This window comes from Scaptodrosophila lebanonensis, unplaced genomic scaffold, assembly GCF_003285725.1.
Source record: "Scaptodrosophila lebanonensis strain 11010-0011.00,11010-0021.00 unplaced genomic scaffold, SlebRS2 tig00000072-arrow-pilon, whole genome shotgun sequence".
Taxonomy (NCBI): Eukaryota; Metazoa; Arthropoda; class Insecta; order Diptera; family Drosophilidae; genus Scaptodrosophila; species Scaptodrosophila lebanonensis.
In genome coordinates, this window is record NW_022060558.1 from 309507 (window position 1) to 337364 (window position 27858).

Here is a 27858-nt window from a genome sequence, read left to right on the forward strand (position 1 = left end):
GTGCGGCAATCCAGAAGTGTTTGGTGAATTTAAATGTCTTCAATATTAATCACGGTGTCGATCGTTTTGTAATTTTTTTTTTTGCTGAGGGCTTTTGAATGATATAGCCTTAATATTTAAAGTGACAATGTTTCGAGGATGATTATGAACTAACAGCATGCTATTCAGGAGTTGGTTAAGGTAATTTTTTTACACATTTGGTTACATTATTGGCGTTTTAGTAAGGATTCCTTATTGGATTCTTTTTTGAAAATATAATATAGCCCATGTTACCCGTCGATAGAGTAGCTTCCCAACAGTGAAAGAATCCATTAAATCGGTCCAGTTAATTCGGAGTCTTTTCAATTCAAACAAACAAAAGATCAAATCTTTCCTCTTTATAATATTAGTATAGATTTATATTAATAAAAGCAATAATTGTTCAAACTTATAGATCTGCTGGTTGTCTTGTTTTTAGAGCATCTGGGATGAACCTGGTCGGCTTGCTCCTGTAAGTTAATACCGGCAGATGTGCCGGTTTTTCTAAAGCTCTACGTTCTCCAGATGCAAAGGTGCAAAGTAGAACCACGGTGTTATCAGTCGTGTCCAGCAATAGGCAGTAGGTCTTTATTTTGGAGCATCTGGACCCGTCTACGGTTCGACATTGCAGCAAATCCCAAAATCTAAATTGCGTTTCTTTAAAGACACTAGTTTGGCCAGCTTCTTCGTAATTTCTTTTAGTAAGGGATACTTTTATTTGTATATAGAGTAACAGCTACATAAAAAAAAACAACAAACGATGGCTCTAAAAAATTTCTTTTCGAGTGCAACTCACATAAAACAGCCCTCAATAATATGTAGGAAATGGTTTCGGAGGAACTTCCACATTGCGTTTAATGGTGGCTAGCTCTGGCTCTCAATCTGGCGATTGATTTTGAAAGCAGGGCCAATGACGCCGCCTACAATGCGATCAAGCTGCCTGATAGCTTGCAACGCATATTTGCACTCACACACACACGCACAGAGCCCAGAACACACAGACGTTGTCTTGTACACACGTGATGTGTTGATGATGCGTTGTATGGCGCCCAGGTGTCAAGGGTCGACACTTTGATGGTCATGCCATGCAACTGGGGCTTTGGGTTAGGCGAGCGGTAAGCGAACGAAACGAACGGTTTGCCTGCCTGATGTGTTTATAAACAAATGACACGCAATCCTTGGGGGCACGTGAGTTCATGGCACACACCAATACACACCAATACACACAACTACATACATAGCCTCAACAACACACTGACATTGCGTTTTGCATGCGCCGCACGCTTTTGCCGGCATTGGCATGCAAAATATTACGCATACGCGCTGTTGTGTTGCTTTTTTTTCGTTGTCGTTGTTGTTGTTGTTGATCTTTGCATGCTCGATTTGGCGCCAAAATCGCAATGTACCGTTAACACCGCATTCATTCATTAATTCACTCTTACTCACTCTCTCTCTCTCTCTCCTTCTCTTTCTCTCTATCTCTCTCTGTCTCTGTCTCTCGGCTGCGCTTTGCATGCCAACGTTGCGTATGCGTGCCTCGTCGCAATGCGTGCCGTACAATATGCAGCCGGCTCTTCAGTCTGTCTGCTTCCCCAACTGGCTGGCTGGCTGGCTAGCGGTCTGACAATCTGGGCCGCCTAGCAAAAAACGCAAAGTAGCGTGTCTCACATGTCCATGTCCGAAAAAAAAAAAAAAAAACAAAAACTCTCTGGCAGCATTGGCGTAGGCGTCAGCCGCTAAACGCAACAATTACACTTTTACTTCATGGCACATTTTTATTTGTTGCCTCTTTTGCCTTTTTCCGCGCAACTGATTCGATTTTGCATGTTGCTGCTCTTTGTTGTGTGTTCTATTGTGTTTGTGTGTTTGCGTTCAAGTGCATGTTGTTGCTTTAAATTTTTGTTAAAGCCAGAACACGCGTACAGGCACTGGCCCCCACTTGTTGTTCTTATGTTCTTACTTTCAAAATATCCGCGTTTTTGCAATTTATTTCTCGTGCTATTAATTGTATTGTTTGCTCAAAATGCTTCATCCATTCACCAACTAATTCGTAATCAACATACTATATATACATACAATCTTTTGAAGTCAAATAAATAAATTATATGGAATTATATGCTTCCCAAGGTAGAGTTGAATGAAGACAATGCCACGTCTTTGGGAAAGTTTAAGGCCAAACGGGAACTATCGATATTGTTGCGCTCTCGATAACATATGTATGTATGTAGATAAATTATATTATTCGATTCGTATGTTCATTCTTTTATTGCTGAATAAAAGTGATCTCAATTTAAAAATGTAAGGTGCTGGTAGTTGTTAGAGTTTATTTTCATATAAAGTGCTGATATTTGTATTGTTTGAGGTTGGCATACAGTGAAATATAGCTTTTTTAAACGACTTCCAAAGAGGAGAACGTTCTGTGGACACCAGGACACGCAGGTATAAGAGGAAATGAATGGGCGGATACGGCAGCGAAAGCCGCCACAACTGCGCCACTAATTCTTCACAACACCTCAAACAAAAAGAGACATTAACAATCTCATTAACACAACATGCTAAATATGTTTAAAAAGTATCTGGGATGAATACACCATCACTACAAGACAATAAATCCGTCTCGAAAGTCAACAGATATACCAATAACAAGAAAACATGCAACTATATACACAAGATTCTAAACTACATATAAACATATAATTACAACATTAAAGAAACAAAAAAAAAAACTAAAAAAAAAGCCTGAAGGCTTTCGTTACTCTGTTTATACATACATATACTTTGATACATACAAGTATATAAAATTTTGTGATTCAAGTTTAATTCTAAGTTATAAATGTTAACATAAAAATAAATCAAATAGAACGTTCTGAGTTCGACTGTATCTTTTTTAATGTTAACCAGTTTTGACGATGGTTTCTTTATTATTTAAAAGCTGGTGCTTCCCGTTTCAGTTTTTTTTTTTTTGTTAAAATTGTTGTTTATTTGAAATAAATATTATGAGTCTATGACCTAAAAGCAAATAACTGAAAGTGTGACTTTGTGTGCAAAACTTTACTTTTAAGGACATTGAAAGTAAAGTAATGACAATATTTGCATGCAAATAATTTTACAAAATGCTTTCAAAAGAGAATTTAGATTGTGTCCATGCAGTAGGTCGAAGGAATAAAGAATTTATTTAAATAAAGTAAATTAATGGTATATAGCAGCTTATGCTAGCCCGATGTTCAATTCGATCTTTAAATCAAAAACTCCTTTTATATTCTATAAAATGAAATCAATTGGACCTTTCTGAAATTAGTTAGCTACATACATACAAGTATAGTAAGTATGTGGGAGGCGATTCTTGAGTTTTTTCCCCAACTTAAAGAGTGACTACTTAATTTTAATTTTAACATTCTTTTAAGCTTGACAAATGTATACAAAAGGTTTCATTCAATATAGTGTTTGGTCATCTGCGCATCTGCTCTACAAGTTATCGGACACATGATTCATCGTCTGTTGCGCTGTCACTTCGGCATTTCCAAATGTCAGAATTAATTGAATTTGCATACGCGAAATGGCAAAATGTCAACAAAAACAACAACAACAACAAGAGCAACAGCAACGACAACAAATACTTAAGCGCCATTTAAAGAAGCTGTCAACACAAAACATGAAATTAAAATTGCTACCGTTGAGTGCAGCAGCGACAGAGACCGAGTCAGAGTCGGAGGCTGCGGCAGTTAAAAGCGAAGACTGTCACTTAAAAGGCCAACAACGAGCCCAGACCCAGCAAACATGGCAGGGCCAGTCAACTTGCTTAATCTATGGACCACTTAATGGATCTGCGCCAAATTCACGCATAAATTTGCGCCCAGAGTTCGGGGTGAGAAAAGCATAGCAGCATAGCTGTTAAAATTAACGAACTCGCTGCTCCCAATACTGCTCCACAGTCGACTCATTAATTTTGTCAACCGAAAACAAACAGACTGAGACGGAGGCAGACCAAGTGGTGTACACTCCATCTCTGGCTGCCCAAAAAGCACAGTAGCTGCGCAGGCGCAGGCAGCGGCCACGCACAGAGAAACAAAAACAACAAGCCGATCGAACGATCGCAACGATCGACTGGATCGACTGGACAAAGCCACAACGTCGTCTACAAAACGATCGCACAGCTTTGTCAAGATAACGAGCCGGGCTGCCGCCGTCGCCGCTCCATTGATGATTGTTGGCGTTGGAGTTCGATCTGGAGGCTTGCAGTTCAGGACCCGCGCTAATAGCCAAGAGTAGTAGCGTGGTGCTGCAATCTGAATGAAAGCCCAGACTCCAGAGGGCACTCTCACGAGTATGCATTGGCAGCGCGAATTAAGTTGTTAACGCATTATTTGCATATTTTTCAACAGCCAGTGCTGGTCAGAGTTGCCTGCCTTGCCAATTCCTTGGCCGCTGCTGCTGCCGCTGTTCACATTAAAATGCCTTCATTTGCATATTAATTGTGCAAACAATTTTAAAACATTTAAGTGACACTTCAACATGAACGCACCAAAAGCCAATGAAACGTATAGTACGAGTATAATGAAGAGATAAATGTTATCGGCACATTCGACCGTCACAGACGGCAAGGCGGTCAGCTTAAAAGCTTAAAACAAGGAATTTATTTTTGTTATCAACCCAATGCGTAAATTAAGAAAAGAAACAAGTAGTTAGTTTATAATCGTGCCTATGCTTTGTTAAATATTGTTGAGTGTTGAAGAATTGAAGAGCATTAATTAAATGTTGATATTTATAGTATGAAATAGAATAAAAACAATTTAATAAGAACACAATTTGTATAAGTGAGAAATTACTAATATTCGACCATATTCGTATTAATACTATTTGTCGATGGGCTTAAATAGAATATTTAAGAGATGGTTCACTTAAGATTTCATTTACACATTACAAAGAAATTAATTCATTTTTACACATACATATATTTTATAATAAATATTAATAAATTGTTTTAAAACGTTTATTGCACGCTGTGATCTACAAGTATAATTATATTATGCGCCCTTTGTTAGTTGTTAGTAAAGCTTACAGGAAAAACTATCGATAGTGCATTCGATTTTATAATAAATATTAATAAATTGTTTTAAATCATTTAATACACGCGGCGAGCTACAACTATATTGTGCGCCCTTTGTTAGGTGTTAATACAAGTATAGCTTTCAAGAAAAACTATCTAAAACTATCGACAGTGCACGGCTACAATCGATGGTAGTGCGATAGTGCCCCACCATCGATAGTGCCATCGATAGTTCTCCACCTCTACTGTAAATGGCATATATTCAAATAAATAGGATATAGTTGTAATCTTCGCATTACGATTGGTGTGGTCTGTCTATCGATCCGACCGCCACGATGATAAGGGGCTTTCCAATTATATTTAAATCTCATATTTTATAGTTAAAGTAATTGGTAACATTTATTCAAAACAGACTATTAAAACATATTTTTATTTAAATCGATTCTTTTTATTTATTCGTTCAACTAATTATATAAAATATATATTCATTAATGAAATTATCTATTGTTGAAGAGAGTTGACTGTAATATCTTTAAATCTAGTGAAGTATAATTAAATAAATTGGTTGCTAAATTATATGACAAGCATTTTGGTTTATCAATAAGATTGTATAAAAAATATAAATGTTGTCATATTTTATAATCAATATTTTCAAATATTTTAAATTTTTTGAGGTTGATCAATAATTATTGAAATTAGTAGAAATAATAAAAGTAGAATTAATGCTATTTGGTAAATAACAATACCATAATAATATTAAAGTTTATTCCGGATATAAAAACACAAAAAGTTCTGCACCGATTGAGCTAGCTAACAAAAAATAGTTAAATAAAGAGTATTTTTACTTTATTACCAATTGTTGTGACAGTTTGGAAAATATATAATTTGATACAATTTTGAATTTTAAAATATTTATTCGAATACTACGTACGGATTAAGTCGGTTTTAGAGACAATATACGAAATGGAAATCAACTGAACTTAATTTAATTTATGAGTGACTAAAATATTATTGGAATATGGTAGTTAAAACAGATAATATTCTGGTCTAATAAAACAAAGTATCAGCGTACGAATGTTTTTCAAAAATTGAAAAGTAGAAAAAACTGCTTTATTTTAAAATCAAATAATTCATATAAGATGCTCAAAACCTCAGGCAAATATTCAAATCAAATTGCAAACTAGATAGAAGAAGTAGGCCCCATAATCTGGATGATAGCAACTATTAAATTGCTGACAATTCTCACTAAACTGTCAAAGTATTCAAAAGTTTATGAACATTTTATGGTCGCTGCGCATAGTTTTACCGAAACTCAACTGAAATACCAGCAAGGGGTCACATAATTCAGCCAGGCAGTAACAATTTGTAGTGCACAGTAACGAATCGTATCTGGCAGATACATTCAATAAACAGCCGAGAGAGTGTGGGATCATAAACATATACACGTATATATATATATATAGTTTTATGATTACGATTACCCGAAGCGAGCGCGCTCCAAAGTTTGTGCACAAGAATAACGTCAACTATGCCAAAAGCTGAGCTCCAACAACAACAACTGCTACTACTACAACAATTGAAACAACAGCCTGGCAGCCAACAAGCAGCAACAACAACAAAAACAACGACAACCAGCAAAGGCAACTCATTTATTTTATCGATTAAACATTTTTGCGATTCGCGTAGCGGAATCTTAGACGACTCCGACGCCGAGTCGGCAGCAGTCAGTGAAATTTTTATGTGAATGCCAGAAAAAATGTATCTACTGACATACACACACACTTATATATATATACTTATTGTATATAGACACTCGTATACACAATTTGCGCTTCAAATACAGATTGTGTGAAAGAGACAAAGCGCATATTACTTCTTTGTCTTATTTCAAAGAAAATGAAAAATATATTTCTTATGACAGACAAACAACAACAATTTTTGTTAAATTTGTAGAAGGTATTCAAATACAAAAATATTAGTTTTGTATGCCTCGGAATCGGCATGCATGATTGACTTTTTATTAGATATGAGACCACTCTTACAGAAATTTTTTAAATAATTATAGTAGCGACTTGTTTTGAATAGAGTCATTTACTCAGGAAAGAACTCATTTTTTGGGCTTCATGTTAGCTCGTTGAGTTAGAAAAAAAAGTTTGTAATCCCAAAAATTCTGTGTTTAACCATAAAGCCATATTAAAGCAATAGAACGTTTCGAAATTTATATAAAATGGAAATAATTTTTGATATTAACAAGCATATTAACACAATTGAGTTTTTTGAATCCCACACATCAAAATCCAGTTGCAAAACGGTACGAATTTTTAAAGCAAGAAATCATCAGGGAGAAGGTAAATGTACATGAAGTGGATTTTTTACATTGCAATAAAATAATAATATGAAATATTAATGAAATGCTAAATATGAAGCTAAGGCTAACTAACTTTTGCTAAGAAAGACTTCTTCTTGTTTAAATAAAAAGTCTCTCATTAATTTAGAAATCAACAGACAACAGTTTTGTTCTTAAAAAGAAGCTTCCTTCGATTGCTGGTCATGTCAGGAATATATTAAATCCCACATTCGGCTAAAGTGTGAAACGTTGCCAACTTTTACCTCAAAAGCCAATCCGTTCACTATATTTAAAGAGCACTGTACTGTCACTTTGAAATCTTTTTGACATCTGTGCCCTCCTCCCCCTTTCTCAGCCCATTGCCTATTGCCCGGTTCCGAGTACGACCCACCCCGCACGGTGTCGTGGTGAGTGGGCGCGGCCTTTGGGGGCGTCTACACTTGGAGGCGCTCGAGCTGCCGCTCGGCGTGGCCAACATGCGCTAATGATGCGCATTTGGCATTGGCATTAATCATTTATTTATGCCATAATTATAAAAATTAGTTTTGATTTCTTTGTTGCCGTCGAACTTTTGCTGAGGGAAATGAAACTTCTTACGCTGCGTATTTTTTATTTCAGTTGCAACAACAACAAGCACAACAACAATGGGAACAATGCTAAAAAGTATCACCTGCCTGCCGCGCGTGGATTGTGGCAGCAGCAGCAGCAGCAACAACAACAACAATAAGAACGAAAGGCAAAAGGAGCGCAGTGTATAATGAAACTCCTTTTACGAGCAGTCCTGCCAGCGCTCCACTTCAGCGCGCATACGTTCACACACACACACACACACACACACACACACACATATATATATATATATATATATATATACATACATATATATGTAAGTATAAGTATATGGATATAGCCACGTGTTCGTAGAGTTTTGCCGGTTTGCTGGCTGCACCTTTGCCAACTCAGATGGGGTGGATTTTTTATGGAACTTTTTAGTTAATTCAAAAATTCTTTTTCTGTTTTGCTCGCTTTGGCCAAAGCCGAAAACTAGGCGCGTTTCAAGCGATTGCAGGTGGTCGAGACTGAGACTGAATGCGGTGCCTTATGGATTAGTCAAGGGCCCTTATTTGGGTTGGGTTGGGTCGGGTCTAAGCTAACTCCAGACCAGACCAGGCCAGACCAGACCCATCCCATGCCAACCATTGCAGTCCAGAGAGTTCACTGACACTCTGAACTGTTAAATTTATTGCTGATCCCTTTTGCAGACAAAGCCGCTGCTCGAGTTTCGGCTGCGTAGCTGCCTAGTCGTACCGGCACCCGTAACTGTCACTTTTGACATTTGACATTAAAACCGTTTACTTAAAATGTAGCGCTTAAGCGTTTTAGCGCCTCATAACATGCCCGTGCGAGACCACAAGAGCCTCCAACAGCTGCTCCAACTGCTCCACTTGGCTGCCAATAAGCGAGAAATGGCAACAAAGTTACTCGAAATCCATATTCCAAGATACTGGGAGAAGGAGAGAGAGAGAGAGAGAGAGAGGGAGAGAGTGTGCAAGGGAACGAGGAAGCGATATGTGGAGCACTAGAGTGGGTCGGGTACGGACTGCCTTTTAATGGCTGGTGCGCCTGCCCCAACGCCCAGCTTGGCATATGGAGCAGCACTATTTAGGCTTCGATACGCTGCATTACGCAATGGTGTTAATTACCAACACACACTCACACACTCACACATCCACACACACTCAGCCACTCATTTAAACAGCACCTGTCAGATAATCGCCCATAGACACACTCGTAGCGAGCAACTGAAGCAAAAAGCAAAACAACGTTGCCAGCAATGGAAAACTGTTAACCAAAGACGGTGGCTAAACCGTTTAAAACCATTTTGTTTGTGCAGGGCATTAGTGAGCGTCGTTGTCAGTATCGACGATGGCTGAATGCGACAGAAAGTGGGTGGCGGCCATGGCGCCCTCAAAATGAGATTTGAGACCTACAGGCTGAAGTCCGTCTGTCAATCAATCAATTGCAATATTGTGACATCAGCAGCGCACTAAAGACAAATCGAATTGGCTAAATATACGTTTACGAAGAATATAAATAAAAGTTAAGGACATCGGTTGTTATAATGCCAAAACAAAACTGGAATTTTAAGTACGTACGCCAGCGACTTTAAACAATACGTATAATACTCGTACTAATGAAGTAAATAGGGTTGTTTTCTAAAGAAATCAATGAGTTACAGATTTAAACGAAATTCCATTATTCGAACAGAAATAATTCATTTCATTTCACAAAAATTGGCTCACGAATTAGTGTGTATCTATAATTAGTTAGTAATAAAGAGTACAGTTTATAAAACCTTATCAACTTAATTATATATGAAGTGTGTTTTTACAGTTTATGAGTGAACGGTCAGTTTCTAATATGTAACAAAAGCGGGGGTAAAATTTAATCACAAACCCATGAAGAACAGAAATAATAAACAAATAAATTGACATCCTGCCAATTATTTTTTAAAATTTAAAATTTCTTGTATCTTCTCTTTGTAAGACTAACAATAAGTTCTCAGATCTTATCTTAAGCATTTAATATGCCTATGTTGGAGTGCTCTTAGATCAAGTACTGGACTTGTTGGACATTCCTGCTGAGTAGGTTTAAGTAGTTCGCGGAATATTTACGTTCAACTTTGATTAATACTGTGGAAAGTCATTGTGTAGATATTCGAATATAGCAGGGAGCTACTGTAATGATTTTGGTACAAGCCATTATTTAATATAACTTCTTAATAGACTCACAACTGTCCTCTTCGACGCTATCAATCGAACTCTCAAATAAAGTGATCCAAAATTTAACAATTGTGTTCTTATTAATTGTCTAAGTATTTAATTTGTATAATTATTTAGTAACTACTTTCCTCGAATTTTTAATTTATTATCTAGTGTCTAGGTCTAATAAAATCTTAAATAAAATTAGGCTTCCATGTCTGGTCCCCTCTCTTGTTTATTTATACCATTATACTATACATCTACTTCTAGTCTGTAAAATGACTGTTAGCTGAGGCAGATCTAGCCTATGTATACTTTTTCTTTTGTGTACCTTTCTTCTTTGTAAAATAATTAAATCAAAACTAAACATATATCCAAATCACGACGCTCTTAAGTAACAAAAGTTAAATTAGTTTCCGTTTCTAGTATTACATTTAATATTGCTTGATAAATGGCCAGACTTTATAGATAAATAATATATGCCGTAGTAATCACTAAGTTTATCTTACTATCGAAAACCAGCTAGATCTACAATCTGAAGCTAACTGCTTAGCCACATCACGTGTGTGGCAATAAAAGAAGGAAAATAAAGGAAGCATGACAGGCAACAACAAAGTTTCTTCACATTAAAAAATACAATAAGTGAATAAAATAAAATTATAAAAAGTCGTTGAATTAAAAAACGCTGTTTCGCATGTTTGTAGAATTTTTAGTGCGTTCCATAGCTGGAGCAACAAATTAAAGAAGTCGGCGAATTTCTTTGATAATTATATGTTTGTCTGCGAATCTTTATAGTTTTGTTAATAAAATGCAACTTTTAATGAAAGTTTATTTATTTAATGAGAGGCAGAGAATTATTTTTAAAGCAGTGTATAATAAATTCAGTGAAACCTTTCTTGGCCGGACACTCACCGTCGACAAACTTTTGTCCGGCCAAGAGGAGTGTCCGTTTCAGAGGATATATAGACATTTTTATCCACTTTTTGCCTATTTCATTGGATTAGGATTTATGTAAATACTTACATATAACAATCCATTATAAAAATGAAGATTCAAATTCATTTCATACTTTTACGTTTATATACATATACCTAAACACACAACTATATTTTGAACCTTCTTGTAAGTTGGTTTAAAAACCAAATTTTGAGTTGATGAAAATATGAAATAAAACTATTTCGCATTCTCGAAAAATAGTGTCCGCGTTCGTTAAGGGAGTTTTCACAGTACATGTATACACTTAATTCTGTTTTTGCACGGTCTTTTTTACACGATTTTGATATAAGACGGCTTAAAAATTAAAAATTGCATATATACATATTTCTTAAGAGATAAGGAACCAATAACCTATTTTGCATAAGATCAATGTCCTTTTTACACGGTTGTTTCTGGAACCAATCTACCGTGTAAAAACAGAATTAGGTGTACAGCTTGCTCTCAAAACTGCGATTACTCTTATCTCTATTTTGGCATAACACCCATGTATACCCTTAAGTGGACGCTTGACTCTTTGCTCATTAACTTCATTTCAGAGATACTTTTTACTGGGACTGTTGTTGTTGCTGCTAACATTGCTTCTCCTTATCGGGAGCAGGAATCGCTTTGGCATCGCTTATGCATGCTGACAAGTCAGTCAGCCGGTTCCTCTGCCTCCCCGGCCGCCCTCGAGCTGTAATTAACTAACACACCGTGCGATACTTTTAACCCCACATGAACTCTCAAGCCCGTCGCATTCACACCAGCCAGCGCAGGCGCTACTAATGAACAACGCTCACAACTACAACCACCACCACCACCACCACCGCCAGCAGCACCACCACCACCACCACCACTGCTACTAGCAGCAGCAGCAGCAGCAGCAGCAACAACAACCACTATGGCCAACTGTTGTCGAGTGCTTGTCTGCCCCTTTTGGTCCTTCGGTCAGCTCTGTGTGCCATTTGACCAACATTAAATACCCGTCATTGTCATTTCGACTCGCTCCGGAACTTTCAAATGCATTGGGAAAATTTATTGTGCTATATGGTCAGCATATGGTCAACTGGTCCGCCAGTCCGCCGGTCCGCCAGTCTGCCAGTCTGTCCACCCGGCACCTCCAGTCTCTTGCTGCTCGCCCGAATGCCACTCAATTTTTCAATTTTTCAATGTTTACTGTCGACCAGCGAAAACATATGTTGTTGCAGGCGTTGCGGTTTCAATTGATCAATGCTGCATTTACATTAATATTACTTACAATTCGTAGCCATGTGGGAACTAATTTAAAAGCTGGCCTAATTAAGACCAACATATTATCAATCAGAAGAGTGGACGCCACCACACTTGGGGTGGTTGATATTTCAATAACTTAATGGATAATTTAGAAATATTGCATATATTGTCATTTAAATTATATTACTGGAAAAAATTCTTAGTATTATTCTGTCCCTATAATAGATTTCAGGCGCACTGCTTTTCATTTAGAATGAACAGGAAAAATAATAACAAAATAAAATATCAGAGAATATAAGTATTATCTCATAAAATAATAAACTATGTCCTGACTCACATGAGGGATTCTAGCTGCATTTTATTGACGTCTCCATTTAAAATTCCTACTTAACTTAGGTTAATTTTAATCGCAAAAGAAATACTTTATTGACGATTGAAGCTCCTTATTATTAACTAACAAGATATAGTTATATTTATTATTGCTGTACATATTATTATTAGAAATAAAATATTAGATGAATTTATAAAAAATAAATAGGGAAGGATATACATACAAGTACATAGTTACATGCAACTGTTTATTAAAATCCATATAGAAACAGTTTTTTAACAATTTCGTTGTCAACATTTATAAATATATTGCATAAAAAATCACAAAGGGAACAAAAGTATTAAAATGAAGTTTCTATTTAGTATCAAGTGCTAGACAAGGATCTTATTTTTGGTACCATATATTAATAGAAGCAATGAGCAAGTCAAAATTACTTTATTTATTATTGTCTGTGCAAAAAAAATATATAAGAACTCCAATACCTAAAATGAAAAACAAACCAAATTGACAATCTTTACACAAAATTAAGACCCCTCCTTTAAAGTTTCCTATTAAAAAACTCACACATACATATATTCAACATGTTTATACACAGATACATACATTTTAACAATTATGTTCAGAGTCGTTAATTAGATATTATTGTAATTTGATTAGATTTCTCCTTCTTAGGCTTTTCTACCTTATTAGATACTTTTTGTAATTTTTATATATTTCCTATGTCGACAGTCAATGTTTGTTGACATAAATAAATAATAACTAGTTAAATGTTATTCTAAATGTTAGGCTCATATCCTGTATGTACAGGGAACTGAAGGTCATAGAAGCTATTGCTCCAGTAGACATTAATTAATTTGTAATTATAGTATATGTTAGGTGCAGTAAATAAATAAATAAATTGTATAAGTGTAAGTGTACATTAAACAGCACATGGATTACTGAAATGCTTGTATAATGAGGAATACAATACACTTTAAATCTGCTTACAGGCCGATCATACTATCTGTCCATTGAAAAGAGCCGAAAAAAAAGTGACGGAATATAATTTTTTGACTTTTTAAATATAATATTTCTGCGAATGGGCTTATATGTAAAAGTGTTAATGAAAATATGTAATTTCCATTATTTAAGAAAAAAAAAATTTAATGAAATGGATTGAAAATTTCGCTAATTTATGTATGTCTATGAAAGAGATATCTAAACAGACTTTCCAAATTACAAATGCAATAAATCTTTTATAAAGAAAACTACTGTGTTTTCTGTGGCCTACACTTCTTGAAACCAATATATCATAATTCACTCAAATATAGTGAAAATTAAAGGGGGTTTCGTTTAAAAAAAATCTTTGGGTTTCAAGGGGCTGTAAATTATTATTTTATTATTATTTCCAAAACCAACTTCCTTTATGTAAAAACGGGTGTTTTTCAAAAAAGTCGCAGAGCTAATAATAGTTCCCGTTTTGAAGGTCCTTTACTAATTGATATACTCGCATTGAGCTTTCGCAAAATAAACCTGCAATCATTAATCTGTGCAATTGTATCGCACGCTTTTGCCATTCGTTTGGTTGATGTTTGTTTTTTCTTTGCGTTCTTGCTTACAACTCAATCAAAGTGCATAAAATATGAGCGCTTGAACTTTAAAGACTCTTTCAAAGCCCCACACGAGCAACAGCAACAGCAACAACAACAACAACAGAAACAACTAAAGCAACAACATGGCTAATTACAATTTCTAACAGCAACAAGGATTGCAGCACAACCCCAAGCGACCAGCTGCCGCAATCAATAACAAGCACAACACTAGCAACAACTGCAACAACTACCACAACAACAACAACAACAACAATAAGAACATCAGCAGCAGCAGTAGCAGCAGCAACAACTACAGCGAAAACAGCATAAGCAACATGCTGATAATCAATAAAGCAAAAGCAGGACTCATATATCCATAACAACCAACAAGTGGAACCAGCGCTCGAGGCAACATCAACGGCACTGCGAGGGGGCGGCGTTACAGTTTTCCCTACAACATGGTTCGGTGAGGGGGTGGTGGGAGGGTGGGAGGGAGGCGTGCAGGGATAGTAACCGTGGCGCATGGCGAACTTTAACTACTTGTGGTAATTGCAGGCGAAAAGTGCCCTCCAATGCAGCAGCAATTGGAACGTCGACGACAACAGACCGACGTCGACGCACGCATGACTGCCAATTAGATGGCAATGGAGGGGCAAGGGTAGGGGCACTTGGAGAGAGACGTTGCACAGTAGCCCAACATGTGCCCAAGCAGCAGTAGCCCGCTGTTGGCCAACTCTTTGGCAGGCCACCAATTGCTCGGCTTGGCGGCAAAATTCAAATAAAAATGCAAAATGCTGACAACATTTTCTGTTTTCTGTTGCCACCGACTTTAGGGGCTACAGCTGCAGTTAGTCTACTAGCGAAAATAATTTCCAGTAGCTATACAATGTTGTTGCTGTTGTTGTTGTTGTTATTGCTGTTGCTGTTTTTATGGGTGCAAGGAATGCGCTTTCAATTGAAATTATAAGTTCTAATAAAATATTTGCACGCAAGGTGCTTTAAAATTGCAGCAACAACAGTTGCTCTTGTTGTTGTTGTTGTTGCTGTTATTGTTTTAGTTTCTTAGCGGCTACAAAAGTTTTGTGTGCACCACCACCACCACCACCAAAAACAACAACAACAGTAAGCATTTCAATGGTATAGTATTCGATGGCCCATTGACTTGGCAGACATGACGTATGAGTAATATTTTGTTTAGTCATACTCGTCGCACATTAAGCAGCTGACCGGAGCAATAGCTTCTGCTGACTGGCGTTGCATATGAGTTTAATTAAAATTTTATAAAGAGAATAATTTTTTAAGCAGACACATTTTGATCATTTCATTAAAACATAAATTTTGCCAACGCAAGGGAGTCGTTCGTCGTCCGTCGTCCGTCGCCCGTCGTTGGTCCTCAATTCAATGCTCGGCTTTGGCCATTTAATTGCAGGTGTGCATTGCAGCGCACCAAGCAAGGCACATGGGAAGAGGCAGGGGGAATGGTAATGGAAACAGAGAGCCCTACATATAGGGCAGTGCCCAATGGAAGGCGACAATTTCGCGTCAGTCGAGCGAACAGCCAAGACAGCCAAGGGTCAGCGACAAATGCCAACAAAAAGGGAACCAGGGAACGTACATATAGAAAGCATTTTTATTACCTGTACTAAAGTGGGTATACTCATTTGCTTATGAATGAAATTAAAAATAACTTGGTAAGGGAACGTATACAAATAGAATACGCTTTTAACTTATGCTACAGAATTGCTTATTTCTTGAATGCCAATCGATTTGTTTTTATATTTCTTGTTCATTCGCTTTTTAGTTTAACTTTATTTTTTATCTGACAAGGCGAGAAAGGAAATATCAAATATTAACATCTTTTAATTCATAGTGAAAGGACGTTGTCATAGAAATAATTGGAAATAGCTTAAGACAATGGCAACACTTTTCAATGTACAAGCAATGTTTGATTTCATTCTAAAATTTTAAAAGCTTTAAGATTTGGCATTTGCCTAAGGAATGTTGAGCTTGCGTTACTTATTTTTAATATTTTCTAGTATTCTTCATATTTCATAAATATTTAGACTTTAAAGTTAAGAGATTTCGAGATTTAAAATTAAATCTGAACACAGATGAATTTCAATGTCTTCACTAATTAGTATAAGGTGTAGAAATATTTAAAACAATTGAAATTATTTCGCTATAATGTAATAGAAAAAATAATAGAAAACTCTAAATGAATACTCCTGTAGTAGTTCGTCTGATCAGAATTAGCTTTCAATTACAAACTCTTCCTAAAATGTGTACAATACTTAAAACAGTTTACATTTATGAAATAATCTCAAATTGTTGAGTGTCAGACTGATCTTTGAATATTGTGGCTTCTATTTCCATTCTATTGATACAAGTACATCTATTAATATAATTAACTGGAAGATTCTATAATTCATAAAAACAGTCTAATATAATGAGGTGCTTTTTAAAATGTAACAAGATAATATTATATCAAAAATCAGTTTCAATAGAATATTTGCAATTAAATTAAGCATTATAATTTTATTCCGGACCTGGTCTATTGTTCCGAGATGGATAACTTTTCGGAGTGGTTAATAAATTCTCCCCTCACCAACTGCCTAAGCTTTTGTGTTATATAGAATATAAAAAATATAACTATCAGATATTCTTTAAATTCTATTGATTTTTATGTATGTATATTTACAATGCGACATAAAAGATGGCGCACCCTGTATGTATGTATTTATGTATTTTTAGTTCGTACAAATGTATTGTTGATTTGCTTTTTTGTAATTTTATTTCCTTTTTCAGTTGCTATTTTAACATTCAACATTATTTTTTGTGAGGTCAAATAACGTGCCTGACTATCTGTGAATCGGAGATCATATAATCGTTTTTAGATATGTGCTTTTTGTCTTTATCCTAAAGATGTTTGTCGATTATGTGTTTCTTTACAAATAAACAACAACATACTGCTATTTATTTTAGATTCACTTTACAAGCAACAAACTGTTATTGAAACTGAACGGCAGAGTATCTGCAAGTCGATCTTTGCAATCAGCTGCAGGTCTTACTTGTAATTGTTTTTTTTTTTTTGTTCAGCTCAACTCTTGCAACAGCCACTGCCAACCAACTGCCTAAGCTTTTGTGTTATATAGAATATAAAAAATATAACTATCAGATATTCTTTAAATTCTATTGATTTTTATGTATGTATATTTACATACCGACATAAAAGATGGCGCACCCTGTATGTATGTATTTATGTATTTTTAGTTCGTACAAATGTATTGTTGATTTGCTTTTTTGTAATTTTTTTTCATTTTTCAGTTGCTATTTTAACATTCACAATTATTTTTTGTGAGGTCAAATAACGTGCCTGACTATCTGTGAATCGGATATCATATAATCGTTTTTAGATATGTGCTTTTTGTCTTTATCCTAAAGATGTTTGTCGATTATGTGTTTCTTTACAAATAAACAACAACATACTGCTATTTATTTTAGATTCACTTTACAAGCAACAAACTGTTATTGAAACTGAACGGCAGAGTATCTGCAAGTCGATCTTTGCAATCAGCTGCAGGTCTTACTTGTAATTGTTTTTTTTTTTTTTTGTTCAGCTCAACTCTTGCAACAGCCACTGCCAACCAACTGCCTAAGCTTTTGTGTTATATAGAATATAAAAAATATAACTATCAGATATTCTTTAAATTCTATTGATTTTTATGTATGTATGTATGTACATGGTGCGCCATCTTTTATGTCGGTATGTAAACATTGAATATCTTTGAAAATATGAGATATTTTTATTTAATTTGGTTCTGTACAATTTCTTGAACTGAGGTTTTCAACACTGGTCTACTCAAGTCAATCGGTTCACTAATGACAAAGTTATTCAATATTTACATACCGACATAAAAGATGGCGCACCCTGTATGTATGTATTTATGTATTTTTAGTTCGTACAAATGTATTGTTGATTTGCTTTTTTGTAATTTTTTTTCATTTTTCAGTTGCTATTTTAACATTCAAAATTATTTTTTGTGAGGTCAAATAACGTGCCTGACTATCTGTGAATCGGAGATCATATAATCGTTTTTAGATATGTGCTTTTTGTCTTTATCCTAAAGATGTTTGTCGATTATGTGTTTCTTTACAAATAAACAACAACATACTGCTATTTATTTTAGATTCACTTTACAAGCAACAAACTGTTATTGAAACTGAACGGCAGAGTATCTGCAAGTCGATCTTTGCAATCAGCTGCAGGTCTTACTTGTAATTGTTTTTTTTTTTTTTTGTTCAGCTCAACTCTTGCAACAGCCACTGCAGTGGCCAAGGAAATTATGCGGCAGGGACGCAACCATCGACTAAACCGTCAGCAAACCCTTGGCTGCCCTCACGCTGCGCCTGTCAATGGCGCACAAAAAGCCAACAATAACAATAACACAAAAAGCTAAATTAATAACTTTGTCTCGCCAGGCTGCTGCTTCTGTGCGCCGTGCCTTTGCCACCGTGGACGTGGATGGTGCAACTTCAACTTCCACTGCAACTTCCACTGCAACTGCAATTGATCAGCTGCGCATGATTATGGGCGTAATTACAGTGGGGTGTCACCACCAAGAGCACCACCAGCACCACAAGCACCACCACTTCTAGTGTTGCCATAAAGGCCAAGCCGGTGCCCGACTGGGCGGGGCTGCGCGCCAAAGTTTGCGCACAAGAATGTGCAGCGTTTTGCATATTTATAGGCGCTGCAACGCGTTCGCTTGTAATTATTTATTACATACATTTTTATAAGTATTTTACCCACATAAAAAGCCATGTTTGGACCCGACTCTTGCGGTAAAGTACACAAAATTAAGCCAAATTACATACACTTTTGGCCGAGATCTCATTGTGGCGATAAGTGTGATAGCCAAAGACTTTATCAAAACGGACCGCACACGCAGTTCAGTGCCACAAAAAAGAAGAAGAGAAGAAAAGAAAAGAAAAAACTGGAAGCACTCAACAACTGTAATTTCACGCAACTTTGAGCATACATGCATAAAATATTAATTGCACTTCTTGTACTATAAGCCAGAATATAATAACCCAAGCCGCATATGCGCATCGAGAGACTAATTGTGCGAAGTCACTTTTTATTTGGCCGTCGCCGAAGTAAAAAGTCAACTGCCACACAATACAAGTAGTTCGGAATGGTGGCAAACAAATGGAGTTTGTCAACAAAGGCCGCTCAGATCATTAATAAAGCGCCAGAACCTGCAGCACTCGAGGTTGTCTCCACAGTAGCAAAGCGAGACTAAAACGCCCCAGCTGGCGGTCATCATTTATCAGTAGCCAGCCGATAATAAAGCCGATAATCGCAGTTGCAACAATGGGCTTCGGCTCTGACGCGGCAACAGGCCACAGATTGATTGCGTTAACAAATCGCTCAGCAGCAGGTGGCGCCTATGCACAGTGGTATGAAATAGAAAATACATTTGTTTTCGCTTCTTTTTAAAGACAGTATAATTGTTGCTCGAACCATATTGTTTATATATAAATTAAAAATTATTTGTAAATAAGTCACTTGTTGGAGTGTAACTTTTCAAAAAGTATTTTGTTCACTCTTCAACTTGGAAACTTTCCTAGTTTTTTTGCAGAATATAAATATACTGGAGATATGCTAAGTTAAGTTAAATAGAGTCATCCAGCTAAATACATACACATCGGATTATAAAAATAAGTCACCTGTTGGAGTGTAACTTTTAAAAATGTATTTTGTTTACTCTTCAAGTTGGAAATTTTACTAGTTTTTTTGCAGAAGGTAAAATAGAGTTCTGCAGCTAAATATATACACTTCGGAGTAAACGATTCTGAATAGACAAGGAAGCGCAAAAATAATGAACTTAAAGTTATCTGATAGTTGATTCGGTTCATTTTTCGCTCATAACTAAGAACTTGGTTAAGAACCCCCCTCATCCTTTAGAAACCTTTTGTAGTCCAGATTAGCCCCTCTAGGCATTTTTTGAATATTATTATCCAATCCAGGTATTCTAAAACTTCAGCACTTCCTATTCCCCTTATTGACTAATCCCCCTAAAAGCTTTTCCTGCACATTCACAAATTAAAAAAAGAGAATATTTTAGATTAATTCAAACTATTCCTAAGCTCAGAGTATACCCAAAACAAAATTTGTTTAAATTAAATTTAATATATATCCTCAAATTTGCAGCCCTTTTATGCAAATTTATTGTTTATGTAATTTTATATAAAATATTGGCACATTTCTTAACGCAAAAAACAATTAAATTCAATAATCTGTTCATATTTAAAGCCATTTTTTTAAATTTATTAACATCATTATAACAACATTAAATTAACATCAAAAAAAGAACTTCTTGGACATTTTTCATATCGGAATTAAACACAAAAGTCTTTGCCTAATTCCTTCCTTGTAATGGAATGGGAGCAAACTTTATATTTAAGTTAACAGATTCTTGGGGCAAGCTCTTAGCACATAGGAGTTACAAATTGAAATTTTGAAATACATTTTGGAACGGTCCTTTTAGTTTTCTTGTAAACACATTAAGCAAATGTAATTGGCAACTAGTATCTATAAACTGTTACTATTTCTGTTTTTAAAACAAGCCCTGCTTTTGCAGTATTGCTAAATACTTAGCAATCGATCTTAATTGCCTGATTGAAGAACTTGCATTCAAATTCCGTTACACTGTGAGGCGCCCTCCAGCCTAGCAATCCAGGCTGAAGATGTTTACCGCCTTGACTGATTGAAATCTTTCAATAATAATGGTCGCACACTCGCTTTGGGAGCCTATCCACACATCTGCCTCCAGCCTGCTCCCTCCCGCAGCGCTGGGGCACCACAGTGTACTCACCTTTTTCCGTTGCGTCGCCTCCGTTTGGTGGCATAAACGGTGCCCAGCTGGCTCATTGCAAGGGCGGAGTTCGTTATGGTCGCCGTTGTGAATGATTTTGTGCTCTTCTTGACAGGGCAGAGGAGGCAGCGACTGCTGCTAACACGATGCACTCGGATACACTTTTTGGAGGTTTATTCCCTTACTTTGTTTCTTGTTTTGTGTTTTGTGTTTTTGTTTTGCAGTTGTATTTTATTTATTGATTTTATTTGCTTTTAGCAGCCACACAGATACAGAGTCAGCAGCCAGCCACACGATGTCTTTGCTGGAAATTCTTGAGATCCTGCTGGGGCTGGGACTGGGGCTGTGACTGCGACTGCGACTGAGACTGAGACTGACTGAGGCTGTACCTTATTTCTTTTTTGTTCAGTTTCGTTGTCTGCTATACACAATTTTTAATTACATTCTGTTTGATTTTTAACCATGTGTATCACTTTGATTCGTATTTTGTTTTTTTTTTCCCGTCGATTATTGCACTTTGGATATCGTTTGGCTATGGCTTCGTAGAGCTGGGAGTGAGAGAAGAATTTAACAATGTAGGCTAATTTCGAAGTTGTGCAAATATAATTATAATAATTAATTATAAACTGTCTTTATTGCATAAAAATGTTTAAGCTTTGAGTGCAAACTAATTGATTGATTGAAGAAGTGTAAAATGAAGGAATGTATACATTTTTATAGTATTAAGTATTTGATTGTCCGATGATTAGAAATTGTATCCATTGTATAGCCTATCATACTGATAACAACTGTCTGCTATATGAGGTTGATAGAATTTGATTTCGCATAAAAATTAAATAAACAATAGTTTATCCACTTCTATAAAGTTCGTTTGAAAGGGTGTATTTGCCTGTCTGAACGAAGAATTGAAAATTTAAGACTTCTGGTCTAGAAGTAGATCTCAAACAAGAAAATATTTTTAATAAAGATAAATACTCAACCAAAAGGAATGGAAGAAAGCTTTAAATTTTAAATTCCTTCTTAAAACCTTTTTAATAAATTAAACAAATTTGCGTGCAAAATATTTCTCTTCTAGTCTAAGAAGATATCCAATAAAGAAATTCGTAAAATTGAAATTAACTTTTTTAATAAGAATACAAATGCAACAATATGCAATGGCTACAATATTTCTAGATCACGAATATTTCTATATATTTCTAGCCAAACAAAAACAACAATTTGAAATAAATTGTTTTAGTTGCCTTTTTTTCTCCCGATTGTGTAAATGAACTATGCTTTTTATGTTATTCCTTCTAATTTGTTTAACTAGACGCTTCTATCTTTTGCACAGATAGATTTGCTTCTTGTCTAAGAATAAATCTGAACTAATATTTTCTAAAGACATTTGTAAAATTGAAATAAACTTTTTCAATGATAATACAAATGCAACAATATGCAATGTTTACAATATTTCTAGCTCACAAATATTTCTATAGCCAACCAAAAACTACAACTTGAAATAAATTGTATTAGTTGCCGTTTTTCCTCCCGTTTGTGTAAACTATTTATGCTCTTTATATTATTCCTACTAATTTGATTAATTAGACGCTTATCTTTTCATAGATATTTGTCTTCTTATCTAAGAACAGATCTGAACATATATTTGCTAAATGAATTCGTAAAATTGAAATATACTTTTTAAAATACTTTTATATATTCTATGGCTACAATATTTCTAGCTCACATAAACGAAGCCGAACAAAAACTAATACTTGAAATAAATTGTTTCAGCTGCCGTTTTTTCTCCCGATTGTGTAAACTATTTATGCTTTTTGTGCTATTCGTTCTAATTTGTTTAATTAGACGCTTATCTATGAAAAATATTTGTCTTCTTATCTAAGAATAGATCTGAACAAATATTTTCTAAAGAAATGTGTAAAATTGAAATACACTTTTTAAAATACATTCATATATTCTATGGTTACAATATTTCTAGCTCACAAATATTCCTATACATTTCTAGCCAAACTGCTATTCGTTCTAATTTGTTTAATTAGACGCTTATCTGCGAGCAAAATTAAAAAATCGATTCAAGTTCAAAGACATTATTGAAGACCAGTGAGGATGATGCGGAAAATGTTATTTCAATTGCTTTTGATTGAAATGCAGTTATGTACATATGTCTGCATGTCTGCATGTATGTATGTAGGTTTGTATGTATGGTGGTGTGTGCAACACTTTTGCTTTTCACTTGTGCGCATTTGTTATTGTTGTTGTTGGTTTAGCGCTGGCGTTGGCGTTGACGCATGCAACAAATCAGCACAGCAAACGCAAGAATGACACGCAAATAATGTGAGGCACGATCGACGCCAGGGCAGCGTCGACGACGACGCCAACGACGCTGGCGCCTACGTTGGCAGCGACGTCAGCAGCTGTCAAAGTGACATTTTGTCTGCCGGTGCGACACGCAACGAAACGCCAACTGGGAGCGCCCGAAGAGAATAGAATAGAAGTGAATGACCGCCGGCAATTGGCGAACTGCACTTGCACTTGTCTTTGCGTTGCGTTTTCTTGTTGTTGTTATTCCTATTATTAATGTTGTTGCTGTTGTTGTTGTTGTTGTTGTGGAAGCGCACACACTAAAAATTCGCACATTGCGTGCTCATTGAAAGAACAATGCCAGACGTAGGGTATCGCGTGCCACGAATTGGTCGACTGGGCCTTTTATTTTGTTTTTGTCTGCGTTTTTATTTTGTTTGTTGTTTTTCCAATTTTGTGCACTTTTAATTTTCCACTTTTATTGAAGACACAAGAATTAGAATTTCTTACATTTATGGGGAGCACTGATCTAAACGCGTGCGAAAACGAAAACACACCGAAACGCCGAAAAGACAGTCAGTCAGTCTGTCAGCGAATGAAAGACCGTTAGTTGCGACTGCACGCGACGGCGACTCGATGCCATTTGAAATGAGCCACACACACAGAGACGAGGGCGCTTGACTCACACATCTATGCCAATAATCTGTATGTGCGTGCGTGTGTGTGTGCGTGTGCGTGTATGTGTATGTGTGAGCGCCACAAGAGCAACAAAAGCGCCGACGGCTGCTCAGACACAGACGTTGCCGAAAATATTTTGTTTTTGGCCACGTTCGTTACGCGAGACTCTTGCGTGACTGCGCGGCCACGTAGACGCTTTGAGAATCCAACAAGAACTGAAAACGAAATTGGAAAAAACCAGTCCTGAGCGTTCAGCAAAAACAACAACAATGCTGTGGGAACGTTGTGGCACCTGAAACACACAATGTTGTGGCCTTCCAGTCGTCCTGGCAACGCGATCACACGCATACCAAAGCATAGTCGCTGCACTGGAAGCGCAGCTGGAATAGAACCAGCACTTCAGATGTGAGTGCAAGCGAGCCAAACAATGGGTGATGCGCCTGTTCCGCAATTGCCATTCGTTCCGCTCGCCATTGTGGTTGTGAGTGCACGTCTGGAAGCCACTCTGACCAATTATGGAAGTCTATTGGCTATCTTGCTCGCACTCTTACTCAGCGACGTTGTTCACTCATGCGCTTCCCGACTTTTGTGCTCAACGAACTTGAGGGGCGTGTTCTTACAAATATTCACACACACGCACACACACATACCAAGAGCATTATTTCTCTTTCACTCTAACGCACTGGCCAGACGAAATGTCATCTTTTATATGGCATATATGTATGTATGGAAGTGTGCGAGTGCTTGAGGGTGTGTGTGTGTGTGTGTGTGTGCCTTTATCTGTTTCTGCTATTAATTAATTATGGGGTAATTAAAAATTTTAAAGCTCAACTTATATTAGTTATCACTCGCTTGCATCTCTGCCGCTCGCACTCACCATCGCTCACCACCATTTTATCCTGGTATTTTACATGTCTGTTAAATTGTTTGCAGCAATGCAGTAAATGCATTTCGGTTTCCTCTCGTCTTACTTCCGCTGCCTATCACTAATGTTCTTCTGTACGCGATTTTTCATATGGCTGACGTAAATGCAAATTACGGGTTGTCGCTTAGGCGCAAATCACAGGGTTTTTTCCCCTCTTGTTCAAGCCCACCCCTCTCCCTCCTGACTGGACAACAAAGGCCATTAAAGCCCAGTCATAAATGCCCTGCAACAACAAGTATAAAGTACAGTAAGTCCTGTGAATATTTACCCATTTTCAAAATACTAGGCATAAAGCATATGTATTTGTTATTTATTTAAGCAGAAAAGATATTTTGTTGGTGCATGGTGAGAGGGGATGAGAAAAAATGCAAACCACTCCTTACACAATACCTGCCTAACTGTATACATATATATATATATATATATATATATATATATATATATATATATATATATATATATATATATATATATATATATATATATATTTTTTTTTTTTTTAATAACATTGCAGAAGAATTCAAAGTGATGTCCAGCATTCAATTTTTTATTGAATTTTAAGGAAAATAGAACGTTTTCCTTAATTTATTTTCTTTTTATAATTAATTTTCAAAATTACAAAAGTGAAATAAAATACAATAAAAATGGGGCATATTTAATAAAAATTTTTTTTAATTTTCAAGTAAAAATAATTGTAATGATATGGTATAATAAAAATTACTTAAAGTAAGGTAGATTGCGTTGAGTTAACTCATAGAGATGCCAAATAGTTCGCCTTGATTTTAACAAGTTTGCTTTTATTCTCTAAGATCATTTAGGAAGGGTTGCCCGAAACCTGCTAGGTGCTGGACAAAAACAAAAGAAGTGCTCCTCTTTCAGAAACGTATTAGTTCTTTTGATGTCTATGCCTTTAAAAATAATAGGAGGTAATTTTTGTAACCCCTTAATAATTTGCTTTAAAACCTAAATAAAAAGCTGCGGAAATGAAACTTAATCTAGGATATTTTGAAGAATTGTCTACTTTAGACAGTCTCCACTGTGCAACAGCTTACTATGCCGCTTATCTCAATGATTTATTTGTGCCACTGACGACAACAACTACAGAAAAACCTGTGTGCCAAATTCCTAGAAAAGCGCAAAATTAAAAGTGTAATTAAAAAAAAAGCACAACTAAGTAAACACCAGAGAGGTAGCAGGCTGGCAAAACAAAAATTCAGTTGGCCCAAACGAAATGTCTGCAGTCAAAGCCAAAAGCTGGCAAGACGACGACAACGAAAACGACGACAACGACGACTGACAATGCCGCCATATGTCAGTGCGATGAAAATTAACCGCAGGCCATGGACACATATGGCCAAGAGACACAGCACAAGACAACACAACAGGGCAGAACAGAGCCTCCTCTTGAAGCCAAAAGCAAACGATGCATATAGCAAGTGTCATGTTCGCATTGCTGAGCAGGCAAGGCGGCAATCAAGGGCCATGACGTCAATGCCGAAGGTGTCTTGCCAACTAAAGACATTTGGCTGCAAAGTTGCTGTTGCAGTTGCAGTTGCAGTTTAGGCTGCAACTGCTGGACGCCTGCTGCAATTACATTGCGTGCAAATATTCAATGCAAAGCAAATGTTTATCTAGCCGAGTCGCACGGCCCAAACACACAAGTATTGAGGACTCCGCTAGGGTCTGGCCAGCTCCTATTGGCGATTGGCTGCTGCAGCTCGCCACTGTGCGCGGAGGTTGTGCGCATGCGCAAATCCCGCTGCGCAGCAGTGACCAAGAATGTGGCACAGACTCCAACTGAAGCGCAAGGTCCGGCAAAGGACAACAGACAGCGGACACATTGAACAGAAGGTACAGCCTATTGACATGTGAGACAGGGCGCAGAAGCAGCGCTCTAATAAGCCATTTGAGATCCAATATTTACAGTGCGACTCGAAGCATGTTCTTCCCAACAGGGTGACCAGCATTTAGAAAGACAATACACATTAACAAATTAAGCCTCTCGAAAATTGGGGTCAAAATTCAATCAATCAATCAATCAAACAACTGGAACCAAGTTTTTAGCTAAAGTACAGATTATGCTGAGGTTAATTAATGAAATTAATGAGCCTCTGCAGCGAATTGTAACTGTATTTCAAGCTATTTTCTTTGGCTTCTTTACAATTCCTTTCGTACTTCAGCTGACTCCAATTCAACAATCCTCTGAATAAATTGATGCAAAATTGAACTCTTGTCGTAATTACATCTCGCCAGTTTAAAGAACTTGGAATCCGTTACACTGCCTAACAACTATTATTGTAATTGAGTTTGTTTTGGATGCTCATTTGTTTTTAGCAAAAAAGGAGTAGAGAAAGAATCCTTTGACAATACATTCCTAGTTAGAGTCAAATAATATCCACCATATCTGAAGTGAAATGCTTTAAAATTGTAATAATTATAAATAATGTTTAGGAAATCTAAACAACAGTTGCCTTTTTATAGATTTAAGTTATTTAAAAAGATTATTTAACTACTAAACGACTTACTAAATAAATAGAATAAAATAAAATAGACAAGCATTCTGAAAAGCTTTACAAATTATTTGTCTAGTCTGCTTTCAAATCGATACACCTCTTCCAGCGATGTTCAATAGCTTCTATACCCTTTTTCTTATTTTTGGAAAATCTCTTAACACCATTTGTAGCACAGCTTTCTCTGAAAAAGAAAGAAAAAGATAAAAAACATTTTCAAGCTAAATATATTAATTTATCATAATGAATTCGAGGTAAACTCTCGAACTCAAATAAATAAAAAAG

General features: G+C 36.2%; 1 protein-coding gene across 1 annotated transcript in view; it reads right to left on the reverse strand.

Annotated features, from left to right (window-relative positions):
* LOC115625190 (neuronal PAS domain-containing protein 2) overlaps positions 1-21218 on the reverse strand; it is a 65571-nt gene extending 44353 nt beyond the window's left edge. Inside the window, exon 1 of the mRNA XM_030520156.1 lies at positions 21163-21218. Within this exon, the coding sequence (XP_030376016.1) occupies positions 21163-21218 (56 nt within the window). The remainder of the gene's footprint in view (positions 1-21162) is intronic.
* Between the last annotated feature and the right edge of the window lie 6640 nt (positions 21219-27858).